Source organism: Nicotiana tabacum, chromosome 16 (genome assembly GCF_000715075.1).
Source record: "Nicotiana tabacum cultivar K326 chromosome 16, ASM71507v2, whole genome shotgun sequence".
NCBI lineage: Eukaryota > Viridiplantae > Streptophyta > Magnoliopsida > Solanales > Solanaceae > Nicotiana > Nicotiana tabacum.
The window spans coordinates 150,710,601-150,730,231 of record NC_134095.1 but is presented as its reverse complement, the minus strand read 5'-3'; the positions used below and the strand labels follow the sequence as shown (position 1 = coordinate 150,730,231).

At 36.7% G+C, this 19,631-nt stretch overlaps 2 protein-coding genes across 2 annotated transcripts; one reads left to right on the top strand and one right to left on the bottom strand.

The window, feature by feature from the left end:
- Window positions 1-3,491: 3,491 nt before the first annotated feature.
- LOC107777555 (uncharacterized) lies at window positions 3,492-6,276 on the top strand. Its single transcript, XM_016597610.2, has 2 exons — window positions 3,492-4,093; window positions 5,090-6,276. Exons 1-2 carry the CDS (start codon window positions 3,748-3,750, stop codon window positions 5,980-5,982), a joined length of 1,239 nt encoding a protein of 412 aa, XP_016453096.1. The 5' UTR covers window positions 3,492-3,747; the 3' UTR covers window positions 5,983-6,276.
- A 2,141-nt stretch (window positions 6,277-8,417) lies between these two features.
- On the bottom strand, window positions 8,418-10,019 carry LOC107777557 (putative GEM-like protein 8). Its single transcript, XM_016597612.2, has 4 exons — window positions 9,766-10,019; window positions 9,602-9,676; window positions 8,888-9,162; window positions 8,418-8,801 (listed from the first exon to the last, which is right to left on the bottom strand). The coding sequence occupies exons 1-4, from the start codon at window positions 9,923-9,925 to the stop codon at window positions 8,610-8,612; spliced, it is 702 nt and encodes a 233-aa protein (XP_016453098.1). The 5' UTR covers window positions 9,926-10,019; the 3' UTR covers window positions 8,418-8,609.
- Window positions 10,020-19,631: the final 9,612 nt, after the last annotated feature.

Sequence of the window (19,631 nt, the reverse complement as noted above, 5' to 3'; positions counted from 1 at the left end):
AATACAAATGGAAAGGATGTTTTAGCTTAACAATGTATCTGATACAAAGAGGTTCAAGCATGCAATTTCTAAACTTGTTGGTTATGCTTCTTCTTGGTGGGAGAAAGAGAAATGAGATAGAAATAGAAACAGAGATATTGCTATCGATTCTTGTGGGTTTCTTGGGGTGGTTATGAGAGCAAGATTTGTGCCCGAAGAGTATGTGAATGACTTGCTTACCAAATTTTACAATATGAAGCAAGGAAACAAGAATGTGGAGGCTTACTTTGAAGAGTTGGAGACCACTAGGGTTAGAGCCAATCTTGATGATAATGGAAGACTCATGATTTCTAGATTTTTGGCGGAGCTTAAGCATGAAATTTCTAGCCAAATGACTTTGCACAAATTTGTTACTATATATGAAGCACTCCAAGGTGTTGAAAATAAACTCCAAGACGAGACGCAACTCAAAGAGATCAAACCCAAAATTTACAACACTTCATGGAGCAAAAACAAGGAAACTTGACAATCTATTTCAAATGAAAACAAGCCAAAAGTTGACTCCAAGTGGCAAAATGACAAAGGCAAACCAAAGGTGGAGGCTAAGGAGAGAGGTAACAATTCTAAACCTAATTTTCAAAATCCTAACTCTAATAGGTGCTACAAATGTTAAGGATGTGGTCATAAAATGAGTGAATGTTCTAATAGAAGAACCATAATCCTTATGGAAAAATCTTATGAAAGGGAAGAAAGTAGAGGATCATGTGAAGAAAAGGAGGCCGAATGTGATGATGAAGTAGAATATGACACTCCTAATTTACCTTTGTATGTTGTTAGGAGAGTATTGAGTGCACAAGTGATGGAAAATATGAACCAAAGAGAGAACTTGTTCCATGAAAGGTGTAAGATTAAAGATCAAGTGTGTTCTTTGATTATTGATGGTGGTAGTTGTATTAATGTTGCTAGTGCTTTTATGGTTGACAAATTGAACTTGAAGACACAAAGGCATACTCGTCCTTATAAACTCCAATGGCTTAATGAATGTGGTGAACTTAAAGTGACTAGACAAGTCTTGGTGAGTTTCAAAATTGGAAAATATGTTGATGATATTCTATGTGATGTGGTGCCCATGCAAGCATGTCATTTATTGTTGGGGAAGCCATGGAAATATGACAAGGATGCTCTCCATGATGGGAGGACTAATAAATATTCTTTTGAGGAAAATAACAAAAAAATAGTCCTTACTCCTTTGACTCCCTTTCAAGTGAGCGAAGACTATAGGCTTATGAAAGAGTTGAGTGAGAGAGCCAAGAAAGAAGGAAAAGAAAAGATTGAAAAGAAAGAAGAGAGAAAACAAGAGAGTTCAAGTGAGGGACATTCTTCTTATAATTCTTTCGTGACTAATGCTTTTCTTGTTGGTTGTTTGGCTTATTGTGTAGATCCTTTGAAGAAAAATTCAAGTGGAAGTCTTCAAGCAAGAACTCCAAGTGAAGTGACCGAAGCCACCCTAGCCCAAAGTGAAGATTCTTTGATTCTTCAATCTAGATAGCCACTGAGCGTTGGAGACCATTTTCATAACGAGACGACTACATATATAATTTCACCAAAAATTAAAGACTATACTACATTTAGTGGCTATATTTGTAATATTTAGCTCCCTAGTATAAATAGCCCTTAAGGCTCTCATTTAAGGCTAGCTTATTTTGATATTGTGAATGAAAACTCATTGAGTGTTTAGGACGAATTCCTATATTGGTTGATTACTTGTTAAGGTGAACTTGCAAGGGGATTGCTTCCCTTTGAGGGTTGTTCCTATAGTTTTGGGTCAGTTAAGTCTTAAATTGATTGGGTATTTATTTATTTCAAATGTTTTTTCAATTTTCTTAGTTGGTTCTCTACTAAATCTTTATTTGTCTATCATTTTATTTGTGTTCTTGTTATCTTGCTTCCGCGTTCGTATCATTAAGCTGACATAAAATCAAGATTTTAAAGAACAAACGTAAAATAGGGTGTGTTATGGAGGTTTGTATCAAATAACCACTATTATCTTTAGCCCCACGGTGGGCGCCATACTGTTTACCCTTAAATCGGATAATAATTAAATTTGTACGCGATTTTAAGGATACATAGATTGATTCAACACAGATTATCAAGAATATTAGATAAACGAGTTAAAGGCAAAAATGAATGATCAAACTAGTTGTAATGTTACGGCCTAGCCCAAACCTAGGTTGAACAGTAGTTTCTCCCTCGATTGGACCCTTGGTTCGAACCCAATTGCGAATAAAGAACAAACCAGTTAAGTAAGAATTTTTGCAATAGCTAGAAAGCAGAAAATAAATTTGTATTGCCTTGATTCGCGTGTTATAATGTGTGTATCAAAAGAAAAAACCTCTCTTTTATATAGTAGGAGAGTTTCATCCCAGTACAAATCTAAAAAAGGTAAAGATATTCCGTTCTCGTTAATTACTGATCCATAACCGATATCGAGCGAGATCCACGTCGTGATATCCGGTTAGGTACGAAGATCGCGGCCCTTTATTCGTCATGTGTAACCATTTACCGTGTTTTCCGAGGTTTTAGAACTTGTTTTGGGTCCGAGGAGCGTTGCTTTGTCATGCTCGGTGATGAACACATCGTTTTTCTTTCATGGGTGTCGAAATGAAAGGTTCTCGGCCTCGATTTGAGTCTCGTGCGTCCATGCCCTTCTTTCGTTTTCTTCACCGGGAAATCGGGGTATGCTCCATCCCCAATTTTACCCGTATACACTTTCTACTTCTAATCAATTTGAATCTAGTTGTACTTTCGTGTGGATAATTTCACCTAGTCCAAGGTTCTAAGGGGATAATGTTGGAACTGTGATCTAAAATGTTGCTCATATCTTGCTTCTCAAACTAAGTTGGTCAAGATAAACTGCTCGAGCTTGTGTTTCATCCTTTCCTTGGCTCAGTAATCTTTTAATTTCATCCTTTACATACGTCAAATATTTACATCAAACTATATCTATTTATCATAGTTAAGTAAGAGATTGAGATGAACATTTTTATTATTGAACTATAATGGAGTAATAAGAAAGTATATAAAGGACATATGTTATGTATTTATTTAGATTAATAACAACAATGGGTGTTCGAGTAAAATTTTTGAGACTTTTGGGACCCTTGTACCAATACAATGTGATCGTGAGTTTTTAAATTTTCTTATCTTGATAGGGTACGAAAGGACAATTATATGAAGAATAAAAGTCTAGTTATACCTATATACAAATATAATAAAATCACAAATAATTTTGGCGTGATGAATGAGATTTCTTTTCTCTTAATCAGATGTTTTACGATGAAGTATTGCAAATTGAGAAATCTTGTACCCTTAAGTGGTTTTTACACAATAAATATTTGGACTAATCAGGTAAATAAATTCTGAATATTAAATGGTTTTACCAAAATATAGATACTATAACAAACGAGGTGTATTGCAAGCATATACCATATGTTAGTTGGAATTCACTCAATTAATCAACAAAAAATATGTAAGTTCTAATGTTTATGTCATGGGTGGTTGTTGTGCTTCATAAGGTGGTAACCACCACATTCCAACTACTATACAAACACCCTTATAGCCAACTCATAATTCATTATTTATTCCATCAAATATTGGAGTTGCTGTGCACATTCCGAAAACCCTATAAATAAAACAAGCACAACAAAAACAAAAACCCTCTATTCTTCTTTTTCTTCCAAGTAGATCAGAACCATAAGCTTCCCAAGCATGGCCTGCAACGGCGTCGTTTCAGGCCTTTGTATAAACGATAGCTTCGGCGACGACGAGCTTCGGGCCGTGTTATCTCGGCTCGAAGACGACAAAGACAAGGAAGTGTTCGGGCTGGTCTGTAAGCGGTGGCTTCATATTCAAAGCACTGAAAGGAAGAAACTTTGTGCTCGGGCCGGGCCTCATATGCTCCGTAAAATCGCGGCCCGATTTACTCGTTTGCATGAACTTGATCTTTGTCAGTCAGTTTCTAGATCTTTCTACCCTGGCGTTACGGATTCTGATCTTTCCGTTATTGCTGCTGCTTTCTCTTGCTTAAAAATCCTCAGTCTTCAGAACTGTAAAGGTGAAATTTTTAATTTTTATTTTTAATTTTAATTGTCTTTACATTTAAATCAGTATTGGGTGTAGTGATACTTCATATCTACTCCATCCGTTCCCTTTTACTTGTCCAGTTTGTAAGAAATCATTAATTAAGTGTTTATGTTACTAGATTATCCTTATTAATGTTAATTTGAAAAATGAAAATCTAAATTTGACTACTACTGCTCCAATTAGTTTGGAAAATGGTTACTTAATGTAAGGGTAAAATTAGGAAAAAATAATTAATTATCTTTTGATTTGCTAAAGTGGGCAAGTAAAAGGAAAAATCTATTTTTAGTATATTGGACAAGTAAAAAGGAACAGAGGGAGTATCTTGTCCTTCTGGAAGCTTTGCTGACATTTTTATATTTGAAAACAATATAATTCTAAAATTTCTATTTTATCCCCTTTATATCTGCTAAGAGCTTGTTTCCATGCCTCGAATCTGGTGACTAGAGGATATACTTTATTATTGGACATTAAGAGGTTTTGAAGGTTTTGGATAAATTTTTTTGTTTGAAATGCTAAAGGTTTTGACCTAATTATGGATTTTTAATATAATTCTTTTAAATGATAAAACTTTCATTTTTTATGAAAGATTTTGGGGGAATTTATGGGCAGGTTTTTTAAAAAATTAAATGCCAATTTGTAGAATTTTGTGTTTCTGTGAAAGGTTATGTCTTTTGTGCTATGTGGTTCTGAAGTTGTAGCAAAAAGGAGGACATATAGTTACATCAAACGTATTGCAATTTTTAAAAGAAGTGTAACTTTGCTGCTAATCTAAAAGCTACCTTTTCCTTCACACTGCAAATAGTTCATCGCGGACAATGAAATTAGAATCTTATTGAAAATTTATGCTTGAGATGATAGTTTGATTATCTTAGATCTTTCCCAACATCATGATTAAAAGAGAGGCTAAATTGTGCTTTAAGTGTTCTAGTTGACTTAACTTGCGAGGTTTTATGGTCCAAATTTACAGGCATAACAGACAATGGAATGGCAGCAATCGGGTCCAGTCTCTCTTCTTTACAGTCTTTAGATGTATCCTACTGCAGAAAGATCACAGACAAGGGTCTCTCAGCTGTTGCTGAGGGTTGTCGTGATTTGAGAACCTTGCATCTTGCTGGCTGTAGATTTGTCTCAGACTCATTACTAAAAGCTCTCTCCAAGAACTGCCATATTTTAGAAGAGCTGGGTTTGCAAGGATGCACCAACATTACCAACTCGGGTCTCTCTGTTTTGGTCAAAGGTTGCCGAAGAATAAAGCATTTAGACATTAACAAATGCAGCAACATTGGTGATATTGGGATATCTAGCGTGTCCAAAGCTTGTTCATTGACACTTAAGACATTGAAGTTGTTAGATTGCTACAAAGTTAGCGATGAATCAATCTTATCCTTGGCTAGCTACTGCAAAAATCTTGAGACACTCGTTATTGGTGGTTGCCGTAACATATCAGACGAGTCTGTGAAGTCACTGGCTGCTGCATGTAGTAATAGTCTTAGGAAACTGAGGATGGATTGGTGTTTGAACATTACAGACTCGTCATTGGACTGTATCATTTCCAGATGCAAAAAGCTTGAGGTTCTTGACATTGGCTGCTGTGAGGAGGTAACTGATGCTGCATTTCAACAATTAGGAAGCGAAGACTTTATGCTGGGGATGAAGATTTTGAAGGTCAGTAACTGTCCAAAGATCACTCTTGATGGAATTAAGAAGCTTCTGAAGTCATGTGAGTCTCTTGAATATCTAGACGTACGATCTTGTCCCCTAATAACTAAAGCAGGGTGTAAGGAGGCTGGACTTGAGTTTCCTGAATCTTGCAAAATAAACTTCACTGGGAGCTTAGCTGAGCCAGAGGAGTTACTTTGAGAAGTATTTGATTACGGAATGCCTTTGCTACACTGGGTATCATACTGTAGAATGATTGCACTCTTACTCCAAGACCTACAAAATGAATTTAGAAGCTCCTGGTGTCAGTCCTTTGTTCTCATTATTTGTCTTTTGTTAAGCATGAACTTTTTCATTGTAGATTATTTGCCTGCTTTTCATTTATTTAATCCCAAACTCCTGTATATCATCCTTGTAAATTACTAGTAGCCCCCTATTGGTTGTTAGTGTTTTCACATTGTGAATGAAATGAAGTCCCATTGTCTTTCTGAGAAAGAATGAAGTCCCGTTGCCAACTGCCTTACTGTTATCAACTGCATGCAGTTACATTTGCTGGTTCAGGTTTTATGCGCGTGTGTATATATGTAAAAGTATTTGTGACTGAGCTTAACCACAATTGGATTGTGTTAGCTGTAGCTGCATATAGTCTGGAGGTTTACAAGAACCATATTTTAACTAGTTGGCAAAAGAAGTTAATCAGACTACAAGATAGGAACTGATTCTGATTGCAAATTGGATTTGTATATATTGTCAGTGTAAAATTTCTTTCCACTCTAAGTGTATTTTAACCCGTGCGCTCTCAGCATATGGAGTTACCAAATGGATAATACAGGAATCCGAAAGCCAAAGTAGTTTTACTTGGAAAGTGGCATGAAAATAAGCTTTCTTGGTGAAAAAAGATTTGATATTTTCGAATGAAGATATTCTACTTATTATCTTATTTTACTTTATCAATAAAAAGAACTGAGGACCCTGTTAGGAGGTGAATCGAGGCTGAGATGGTTCGGGCATGTGAAGGGGAGAGACCCTGTTGCCTCGGTTAGGAAGTGCGAGAGGTTGACCGTGGCGGGTCAGAGGAGAGGCCTAAGAAGTACTGTGGTGAGGTGATTAGGTAGACATAACGCTACTTCAGCTAGTGTTAGAAAAAGCGGTCGCTTCCTCGCTCCTGCCATGTGAAGCGACTCAGGTAGGAAAAAGCGACCGCTTCCCACTAAAAAGCGAGAAGCGACCAAGCAAACCGAAGCGAGCGCTTCTTTGTTTGGAACAGCTGCCAGCCTATTTAATTAAAAAAGAAGGGTTTTCAGTGTTCTTTTATTATAAACAACCAGCAGAGCATCTGAGAGTCTCGCGACTAGATTCCAGCAACAGGTATGTGATGATTTTCTCTTCTTCTTCTGATTTCTTCTCCTCTTCTTCTTCTTCTTCTTCTCTTTCACTGTTTCAACGTCCAAATAGTAGCGAAATGTTGGCGATTTTTTTTTTACCTTCGGTTCTTTCCCCGAATCCAGCAACAGATTTTTTTTTTTTTACCTTCAGTTCTTCTTTCACAGTTTCTTAGTTTTTATTGCCTTTTCTTATGTGTTATGTAGTTGTTCTTTTAATGGCACCAAAAGAAGATAGGAAAGATCCTGCTTGGGCTTACTCTACAAGAGTTAGCGAGACCAACAAGATGGCAATTAGATGTCTTTTTTGTGACAAGATTTCAAATGGGGGAATCTATCGTCAAAAAGCGCATCTAATCGGTGGTGATCCAAATGTCACATCTCGCTTGACAATCTTGTAGAAGAATAGGATGCTCATTTTGTGCTTTAATTGATGCTACTCTTTAGTTTTTACATTGAACTATTGAACATTTGCTTACAGTTACATGTGTTATCTATGCAGTATTTATTTTAATATACTTTTTTTAAATTCCGCTTCACTTCAAAAAAGCGAGCACTTCGCTTCTCGCTTTAAGCGAAATGGGGGTTGTCGCTTTTCCTCGCTTCACGCTCTTCACAACACTGACTTCAGCTTACCGAGGACATGACCGTGTGAAGGTCGAGGATTAGGGTTATGGGTTGACATGCAGTCTAGAGTTTCGTCTAGGCATCCTAGTAGTATTAGTACTAGTCTTGCATTTTGCTATGCCTAACCCCTTGCTATTTCATATTGTGTCATTATTTCCAGCAAGACTGAATCTATTTTTATAGTGTCGTATTCTTAGATATCTGCTGTTGCACGTATCTCTATTTGTGCCCATGTCTAACTACCTGGTTGTTGTTGCTGCTATCTGTTTATTGCTTCATTTTCACTTCTTTTGAGCCGAGGGACTTTCGGAAACAATCTATCAAGCTTCACTAGGTAGGGGTAAGGTCTGCGTACACTTTACCCTCCCCAGACCCCACTTATGAGATTTAACTAGGCTTGTTGTTGTTAATTAAAAAAACTGAGGACATTCTATATCATAACCAGGGAAAAGAAAGACCTGAAGGCAGCAAAGATGTTAATACAGTATTACTGTGGCATTTATACATTACTAAAATGCCAATCCTATAGGTAGCATTTGGTTCTTTTTCCAAATCCTAACTTGGGTTGCAAAGCTTACTCCAAGGACAAGCAGAAAGCTAAATTAATCATCAAAGAAGAGCCATCTGTTTGCATAAATTTTACAACAAGTCTATATATTCAAATCAACTCACAAGGCTCAAAGCCTACCAAACCTAAAACCTCCTTTGAGCATTGGATCTAGTTACAAGTTTTAACAGATCGTTGAATTCTTTTTTGCATCAACATGTTACATTGATGAACGGGTGTATTGGAAAAAAAATGAAAAAAAGGAAAAAGAATTATCTTCTTAGCTTGCTTGAACCTGATGAAATTGGCTGCTGCAGATATCTGAGAGTCTTTTGATGATTGAGGAATCCCATAAACCAGAACTCAAAATCATCCTCTGTAACTAACTGTATATACTTCTGTGATGGCTTTTCCATATTTTCACTCTCTTTTGCTTTCTTCATCTTACTTAGTGGGATCAACACCTGCAAGTTTGAACCTATTAGATCATGCTTCACATAGCTAGAAAAATTAGAGATTAATGTAAACTGCATAGAATGTAGATGGGTACCTTGTAATGGATTCTAAGAAAATTTCCAGTTGGAGATAAGAGCTTTATTGATCTCTCACTGCAGAAAGCAACCTTATCAGTAGAGATGAAGAGAAGGCCTGCCATTGGACCAGTTGTGGTTGATAAATAGCATTGAGAAACCTTCAATAGCCTTTCACTATCTCTAGCACTAAACTTCTGCTTGAATATTCTCTCCAACCCTCCTACTTGAAGAATTTTTGCCCCAAGGCTCAATTTTCCCTTCACAATTTCTGTTAGCTTCGGGCTTAGGCTCACTGCACAATTAAAGTTGAAACATTAATGATATCATAATCAATTTTTTCGACCATACATGTAAATAGTGCTTCTTGCATGAATTTTTGTACATCATGACTCACATATATATTGTGTTGTTCAGATCTAAATACTGGTGTCATTATTTGCAAGTTGAAGTTTGGCCATCAGTATATGCAAATACTGAATTTGAGTATTTGAAATACCGATGAAATATTGGAAAAATTCGTTTGAGCAGTATTTCAAGTGAAATAATGGCTTTCATTCGCAAAAGTTCTACTTTTCTTCAAGTAAAACTCATGTCCGGACACAATTTTAGCTCCCAAATAACTTTTTCCAACTTCTACTTCAGATACTTTTTTTCCAGCTTAAACAAACCATTGTCTTAGTAGCGTTTCGATAATCTTTTTGAGTCTTTTATGCAGAATATAAGTGCCTTACCATGCTCACGGATGCCTTGTGCAAGACAATCCATCCTTTCTCCAAGTTTGTTCATCTTACCAATCACAGATTTTCCTGCACATTCAAAATATTCCTTCTTAGTGATCTCTTCATTCATTAGTAGTACTATTTATAAATACTGAATTAACAGGGAAATTACTCACTTTGCTTTATTTTAGACAAGTTCTTTGAAGTTGCAGATGGACGAATATGGTCTTGGAAAGCAGATATGGACAATAGTCTTTTTGGCTGTCTTTCTAATGAGCATCCTGCTGAACTCATGGGAATACCACCCACCACATGTCCACTGAGTAAGTTCTTCATTGTGACTTCTGATTTTGAAGAGGATTATTGTATTGTGAAGGTCAGTGAGAAATAAGTCTTTGGTTGAGGTTTAAGAACAATCCTTGTAGCACTATATATATATTATATATATATATATATATATAGTTTGGTAGAAGTTGATGAATCTTTTAACTAATTGTTGCATCCATGAGTCAGCTATGGGTCATCAGAAACAACCATAAAAGAAGATCATGTGCTTTTTTAGAGTATGTCTTTTGTACCAAATAGAAAAGTTTGTCAGGAACATGTAGTGTCTGCTAATTTTCAAAAGTTTCAATGTCTTTGATAATCCTTCTGATGTTTGATATTTGAAATTGTCAAATATCAAAGTGCAGTACACGTACAACCTCTTCTTTCTTTTCTTTGTTTTTTCCCTTTGCTTGCAATCTGTTTTAACGGTGGTGTTCTGGGAAGTTTGTGCACATCTTGACTATTTCACTAGGTACCCGCGGCCTTCCACTAGCACTTGCATTATATAACTGTGTCCATCAAAGCTTAGGCAATTAAGAAGAGATCACCTTATATTTTCTTCTGCTGAAATTTGAATCTCATGATTTTAGTAATCCATGTCTTTCTCTTGCTGAAAAGGTTTCGGAAAATGTCTTTCTTTTTGTTTTATTGGTTCCGAGCTGATAATTTTTATATAGGAAAGGATTGAATAAGTATTTTCTATATAGGGACAATGTTATGACTCTAAACTTGAAATTGCTAGTAGGAGGTTGAACTGTCTTTATTGAGAAGCAAACTATAACATTGATGATCGCATAACTATTTATGTATACAACAACAATAACCCAGTATAATCCCACTTAGTGGGGTCTGGGGAGGGTAGTGTGTATGCAGACCTTACCCCTACCCTGGGGTAGAGAGGCTGTTTCCAAATAGACCCTCGGCATCCTTTCCTTCAAGAACTTCCCACCTTGCTCTTGGGGAGACTCGAACTCACAACCTCTTAGTTGGAAGTGGAGATTGCTTGCCATCAGAGCAACCCCTCTTGTCACTATTTATGTATAGTATTTATGAAAAAGTTTTTTATCGATTAGTTTAAAATTTCCTCCCAATATTGATACAACAACAACAACAACAAACTCAGTGAAATCCCACAAGGCAGGTCTGGGGAGGATAGTGCGTACGTAGACCTTTCTCCTACCTTATGAGGGTAAAGAATATTAATATAGGAGAGAAAGACAAAGGTCAGTCCTTCTTGAACATTAAAAAGTATACAAAATTACCTCTTTCACAAGCTTTTTAGTACATAGTAAAAATATCTCAGGCTAGTTTTTCTAGTCTTATATGATTAAAGTTGACAGGATAACTATTCGAATTTATGACATTACACTATTAAAGTTTAGTAGTGATCAATATTTAATCACAAATTAACTAGTTGATTGTCCCCTTTGAAACATGAATGAGTCATCCATTAACTTTTAAAGTGTTGCTTAATACATTAGGCAAGGAAAAGTGGGTAGTCATTCAAAGATTCCAATCTGCTACGCAGGGCCAACTCTGGATTATGTATATTGGCTTCTCTTTTAAGGCAGTTATCTTTTTTTGATAAGGTAAATTGTATCAATCAAAAGGGAGAGAACTCCCGTATATCGGAAGTATACCAAAAAGTAGAGAATTTATATTAGAACATGATTCTCTATAAAAGACGCGCAATCTTCTATACAAGTAGGGGCTATATGAGTGCACCAAAAAGCGATGAAAGATAAAAGACTATTCCTAAGATGTGAAAAAGTAGACTCAATCCCCTCAAAAGCTCTCATATTTCTCTCCCCCCAAACTATCCACATGAGAGCTAACGGGGCAAACTTCCACGCCTTTTGCTTTCTTCTTCTAAGGAAACCTGCCCAACTATATAACATTTCCTTTATAGTGCTTGACATCACCCATTGAACACCAAAAAGGTTCAGAATCGCCCTCCACAAAGCCTAGAACACATGACAATGCAACAAAAGATGATCAACTTCTTCCCCTGAGCTTTTACACATATAACACCAACTAACAAGTGTAATTCCTCTCTTTCGCAGATTCTCAGCAGTCAAAATTACTCCCCTCGCCGCTAGCCATGCAAAAAAGCACACCTTCGTGGGCGCCTTAGGAATCCAGATCGAGGAGTATGGAAAAGAGGCCTCCTCTCTCACCAACATACTCTGGTAAAAGGACTTTACGGTGAACAAGTCATCGCCAAACAAACCCTATCTCCAAGAATCACAAGATGGCTGGGGCCTGTCTTGCCCATATAGCTGTGTCAATAAATCTTGGAGCTCCGCAATCTCCCAATCTTGCATGTTCCTTCTAAATGAGAGGTCCCATACTATCCCCCCTTCATGCTCCTTACGAATCTGTTGGACCATCAATTCCTTCTGGTTTGAAACTCTGAAGACGTGGGGGAAGGACACACTCACAGTTTCCTCTCCACACCACCTATGATTCCAAAAGCTGATTCTCCTTCCATCTCCCATCCTGTAAGTGATGTTACTACTGAAGGATTCCCAATTCTTCATGATACTCCTCCACATGCCATACTCGAAAGGTGTTGTGGTTGCCTTGGTCCTCCAATCCCCTCCCGTAGAATCGTACTTTTGTACTATGACCTCCCTCCATAGAGCATGCTCTTCTACCCCGAATCTCCACAGTCATTTCCCCAACAAAGCTCTGTTGAATACCCTAAGATCTTTTACTCCAAGTCCACCCCATTTCTTTGGGGAAGTGACTGTCTGCCAATTCACTAGATGATACTTTCTAGTTCCATCTGCCACATTCCAAAGAAAATTCCTTTGACCCACTCCAGTTTTTCTGTGATGCTCACATGAGCTTACAACGGGGATAGGTAATAGGTGGGCATACTCAATAAAGTGCTTTTGATAAGCACTTCCTTTTCGCCTTTTGATAAGTACCGTTTTTGCCAGCCTGCTAATCTTTTTTCAACCCTTTCGATCATTGGATTCCAAACCATAGTATCCTTATGCGAAGCGCCCAATGGGAGACCCAAGTAAGTAGTGGGAATGGAGCCCACTTTACATCAAAGAACATAAGACTAAGCATTGTCAGGCTGTCACACCTCCTTTTTTCCTACACCCCGGAAAGGGTATAAGGGAGTTTTTTCCAACTTAAAGTGACAATCGAAATGGGATTCATTTATTATTAAAAATTCAGAGTCGCCACTTGGGATAATTTATGGTGTCCCAAGTCACCGGTTCAAATCCCGAATCGAGGAAAAGATTGACTCTGTTTTATAGTCCGCGAACACAGAAATCCGGGTAAGGAATTCTGTTAACCCGGGAGAAGGTGTTAGGCATTCCCGGGTTCCGTGGTTCTAGCACAGTCGCTCAACTGTTATAATTGGCCTATTATCTGATTTTAATACATGTTTTAGCCTATGGTTCAATTTTAACTTATTAACCGCTCTTATTCATTTTTAGGAAGATTGCAACGTCATTTAAAATATGTGTTGAACCACGTCACATAAATGCACCCGCGGTTCACGACACATTTTATTTAACGTTGTTGGGATTTGGATTTGGGTCACATGAAATGCACACCCGAGTTTAGGAAGGTAATTTCAAATTACGCGCCTAAAGAAACTACGCATTTTTCAACTTTGCGAGGGCCATAGAAAATTCGCTAAATGGCATGCCTCGAATTCTAAGGATTTAAAATTAATTAAATGAGGGCCATGAGTTTTGATGTTTTATTGTGGATGGAGTGGTATAAATTGATAAGTACAAAAGGCCTAAAGAAATGGGTTAGCTACATGTATATCACTGGAGCCTTTTGTTATAACATACTATAATTCAGAAAGGTGGAGTTGACATTTATGTGAAAATAACAAAAGACAGGTGCCAGCTTTGAGTTCATCTCCATATCATCTTCAAAAGACCGACTTTCGTTTTCAAATTCTAGAAAGAAACTAACAAAATTTTATAACAAAATAATGAATCTTAAATGACCATATGAGCACAAAAAAAAACCATGTTGAGAACTATTCGGATGAACCAGAAGGAACAAAACAAACATGGACATACAAAAATGCATTTTAAACTTGATTATAACAAAGAACACTTAAAGTAATTAATTTATTTAACACTATGCTAAAGAGAAAGTTGTAGTATCACCACTATAACTTCTACAGTACCATTTTGAAGTAGAGGAAGTTGAATCTTCACATGGTTAATTTAAGAAAGTATGCAGCCAATAACATAAACTGAAGATAAGATCCTTCCACTAACGCAATCTATTTTTTTTTACATCTTAATGTTGACAAATTGTTCAACTTCACATACTTCTTTAAATTTCAAAATATGAACATGGTGCTACATGAGCTTAAAATCTAAATATAAACAAAACATTACCTGCTGGTTACAAGTCATGAGCCAAGAAAAAAAAGAAAAAAAAATGAGACAGAGTCATGAACATACTAAAATAACGTTAACATTTGCAAATCTCAATTCACTCAATCAAAGAAACATCATTCATGCGAACAGATTAAATACGAAAGAAACTTTATCAAAAGAATCAAATCAATTTGCTTCTGCTTCAATAAAGATGCTCTGACATTTTTTAACTCAAGAGCTTGAATTACATACCTACAAGAGAGTGAATTCAAATGAATAAAATCTGAAAGTTGTAGAGTCAATACAGCAACAACAACAAAATCTCTATCAACTCTTTTTCAAACCCAAGATTCAAGGCCCGAAATATTGAAAGGAAAATTTAATGAAAATTTTCAACCTAAATTTCTCTCCTCCCCCTCTCTTTTTGTTTTCTTCGCAAATTTTCTCTTCTATTTATAACAAAATTTTCGAGATTTTTCAGATTTTTTTTTAAAATATTTTATTATTTTATTATTTTTTAATTAAAAGAAATCCCACTTACAAATTGCTTTTATTTTTTTTATAAAAAGAAATCCCGCCTTTATTTACTTTTATTTTTTAAATTCCAACTTTAATTACTTTTATATTATTTAAAATCCCACTTTTTTTACTTTTTAAAATAGAATTCCACTTATTTAACTTTTCTTAAAAAAATAATCCACTTTCTTTTGCTTTTCTTTAAAAAATTCTACTTTCTTTTAATTTAAATTTTTTTAATTTTCAGATACCTTTATATTTGTTTTTTAATTCCAACTTTCTTTTACTTTTTATTTTTTTAAAATTTCCACAAAACTTTACTTTTATTTTTTTAATTTTCTACTTTCTTTTACTTTTTAAAAGAGAATTCCACCTACTTTTACTTTTATTTTTTTATTCAATACTTTCCTTTTTCTTTTTTTTTAAATCACTCCTGAAAATTTAAAAAAATTAATATTTTTTCGAAATTATTTTATTATTTTAAAATAAAAATAAAAATAAAAGAATATTAATAGTAATAATTTACCTTTTAAATTTTGTATTTTTACCCTATAATAAAAAGTGTAACAAAGCTAAAAATTGTAGGTTAAAACCCTTAAAATATTTACATAGAAAAAGTGATAAAAAATTAAATATTATCAAAAATTAGGTGCTCGCAACTGCCCCTCTTTGTTTGGAAACATGAAGAGTTTTCAAGCAAAGATAAGATGAGCCATGTGACTAATTTTTGAACATATTTTTATTCAAAAGGGAAGAAATAAGGATAAGAGAAAAGAGAAAGGGTGCAACCGAGTCTTGGTTTTGGACAACCTACATATCCCGGGTTATAGGGGAATTAGGTTGCGTGTAGTTCAAGAAGTTTTGGTAGTTGGTACTACCGAAGAGCTGTGATTTTGCTGCTATTGTTGTTGTTTCTGCTTACTGAACTCCTTATTACACCGTGACAAAATAAAAGAAGCCAGACTAAACTATGATATACGAATTACAAGAATCTTATCTATATCTTGAACTTGTAGTTTCTTCTGCCCTGCTGACTTGTACTCTCTGAGTGAGATTCCTTTATTGCTGACTTGAATTGCATTCTGAGATGTTTTCCCTTTGTTCTTCAAGTGAGCTCCTGATTGTTGTCTTCCTTTGAACCTTGTTGCTTCCCTTCGTTCTCCAAGTGAGCTCCTGATTACCAATATTTGCGCTGCTTTTCCTCGAAACTTGAACTGCTTCCCTTCGTTTTTCAGGTGGTTTCCTGATTGCTGAACTCCTTTGAACCTTGCTGTTTCCCTTCGTTCTTCAGGTGGGCTCCTGATTGCCAATACTTGCACTGCTTTTCCTCGAAACTTGAACTGCTTCCCTTCGTTCTTCAGGTGGGCTCCTGATTACCAACACTTGACTTTTTGCTTCCCTTCGTTCTTCAGGTGGGCTCCTGATTACCAATACTTGAACTGTATTCCCTTGCTCTCTAGGTGGGCGCTTGATTGCCAAAACTTGAATTGTATTCCCTTGCTCTCCAGGTGGGCGCCTGATTGCCAAAACTTGAATTGTATTCCCTTGCTCTCCAGGTGGGCGCCTGATTGCCAAAAATGGAATTGTATTCTCTAGCTCTCCAGGTGGGCTCTTGACTGCTAAAACTCGAATGTATTCCTTTGTTCTCCAGGTGGGCTCCTGACTGCTGAAACTTGAAATGTATTCTCTTGTTCTCCAAACTTCCTGATTGCTGAACTCGAAATGTATTCCCTTGCTCTCCAGGTGGGCTCCTGACTGCTAAAACTCGAATGTATTCCCTTGTTCTCCAGGTGGGCTCCTGACTGCTGAAATTTCAACCGTCTTTCCTTGTTCTCCAGGTGGACGCCTGATTTCTGAAACTTGGTCCATCTTCTTCTTGAAACTGCTTTTCTTTGACTTGTTCTCCCTCGTTCCTCCAGGTGGGCGCCTGATTACCAATACTTGTGCCAATCTTCCTTGAAACCTGATTTGTTTTCCCTTGTTCTCCAGGTGGGCTCCTGATTGCCGAAACTCGAACTGTTGTTCCTTGTTCTCCAGGTGGACGCCTGATTGCTGATACTTCAACTGTTGTTCCTTGTTCTCCAGGTGGATGCCTGATTGCTAGTACTTGGTCACGCTCTTATCTTTGATATCCGTGTTGTTCTCCCTATTCTTCAGATGGGCACCTGACTTCAACAAAAATAGACAAAACAAAAGAAAATTTTCTGCCTCAGTTTGGTAGCTGGGCGCATCTGTGAGTTTAAATCGAATCACATCACCAAATATTACTAAGAATTTGAAAGCTAGGTCCCATTATCTAGGGGGGTCCTGAAAACTCTTAACTAAACGACGATTTTAAATCTAAGCTATATCTTGTTATCTAAGGAGGTCTTAAACTACTCCCCATTATCCAGGAGGGTCCTGACAATTCTTAATTAAACGACAATTTTAGAGCTAAATTATATCTACTGAAGGGTATGTCTTATGCTAAATCTTGTTATCCAAACCAGTTTTAAACTACGTCCCATTATCCAGGCGGGCCCTGACAACTCTTAAATCAAGTCTTATCTTAAGAGTGACAATTCTACGGCTAAATTATATTACCCTACAACAAGAACTTATGCTAAACCTTGTTATCTAATGGAGATCTCAAAGCTAGGTCCCATTATCCAGGAGGGCCCTGAAAACTCCTAATTGAATCATATCTTAAACATGCGAACTTTAAAACCATCTTATTCCTTGGGATACATTTATGTTATATTTTACTACTCATGACTGTTTTAAATTTTAAACTAGGTCCAATTTTCCATGAGGGTCCTGACAACTCCTAACTAAATTCTATCTCCAGAATGAAAATTTTGAAACCAACTTATATTCTTTTGGGGTACATTTATGCCAGATCTTGCTACTCAGTTGTGTATTTTGAATTTTAAACTAAGTCCCATTTTCCAGGAGGGTCCTGAGAATTCTGCGATCAAACCTGCATGGTACTTGTCTTCCTTACAGGGTGTTTCCTGAAACAAATGTCATTTTTGCCCCTGTTTCAAATCAAAGAAAATCTTGTCAGTTTAAACGTGGCGGTTAGTTGTGGCATTCTTGCTGGGGGTGGTTTTCTCTTTGCTAGGCTCTGCTTCGTTTCGACTGCCTTGAACATGGTCGAAGGATTGTTTTGACCTTCTGACTGATCCTTAACTGTAGGATTCGCAACTGTTGTTCTCCATTTCTGACCTTTCTGTCTGAACTCGTATATCTCCCACGACATTACTGAACCATTCCACCGATTTAAATTTTTCTTACACCATATGTCCCACTTTTCATCATATCATCTTTGACATGTTCTAGCCGCATTTTGCTTTGTGCAATTTCGAAACCAGTAGTAAGCTTTGAAATTACTTCTTATTTGTTGAAACAGGGCTAAACTTGGAAAAATTAACAGCAATGAAATGCAATGATTTTGGGAATTAAGAATAAAGAAGAAAATTCGAATTTGGATGACGGTTGAAGATAGAAAAAAGGAACTTATCCGAGTGGAGTCATTGGCACCAATGATCATGGTATGCATTTTGGATTAATCGGCCCAGTCTATTTAACCAATCTCTTTTCCAATTGTTTTACTTTGTGCTCCAAGATGTTCCTCAACCCAATTTACTTTCCGCCAACTTTACGGATCTTGTTCGACTACAGTGCCCTGAAGGGTTTTCGTCGACAAACCTCTCTCATTTGTTGATTCCTCAATTATTTGTCGCCTGATGGTGCCCGTGAAGGTTTTCACCAATAAGACTCTCTCATTTTTATTTTCTCTCAGCTTTCGTCGCCCCATGGTGCCCGTGAGGGTTTTCACCAATAAGACTCATTTTCATTACTTTCCCTGCTTGGACCAGAGTGTTACCCTGATATGAATCACCTATATTTGCTCGACTTGGCATCTCTCGAAAACGGATCAGAAGGTTTTTCTTTGGACCGTAATGTGGGCTTTTGTATGGGGTTAGAAAGAAAGGGTATCAAAGGCTCAAAACAATTTGACATGGGTTTAAAATTACAACTTTTGGAATCACATTTCTTATTACAAATACAACCTCTACCCCAGTTTCTTGCTTGGGGATCTTTTGACTTTTATTTTACTATGACCGAATCGTAAAGCTGCCTACGTATCCTTAACAGGAATCAGGTCAAACGTAGTTCACACCTGAATTTCCTTGTTGTTATACTTTTCACTTCTTTTCTCTTCCCTTTTTCTTTTCTTTCTTTTTCTTTCTTTTTCGTGATTGATTCCAAAAGAGGGGTATGAAAGAAATAAATAAGGCTCAGAAAGGGGAAACGAAGGGTAAAATATTTTGATAGCAGAACAAATTGTCTTCGTCATTTCAATCTTCGAAATAATTCCAAATACAAACAATCAATAATTATAACAAAGAAATCATACATAATATCTTTTTACTGCATCAGAATTGATAGTCATGTCTATGCATTTTCCTTCGATATCTGTTAAACATAAAACACCATTAGACAATACTCTGGTTACAATGAATGGCCCTTGCCAATTCGGGGCGAACTTGCCTTTTGCCCCAGCCTGATGTGGAAGGATGCGTTTCGGCACTTGCTAGACCACTTCAAACTTCCGGGGATGCACCTTTTTATTGTATGATCTTGCCATTCTATTTTGATACAACTGGCCATGACACACAGCTGGCAATCGTTTTTCATCAATCAAGCTCAACTGCTCCAAACGGGATTTGATCCACTCATCATTATCAATCTCAGCCTCAGCGATAATCCGAATGGACGGGATTTCAACTTCCGCAGGTATCACTGCTTCGGTTCCATATACCAACAAATAAGGAGTTGCACCT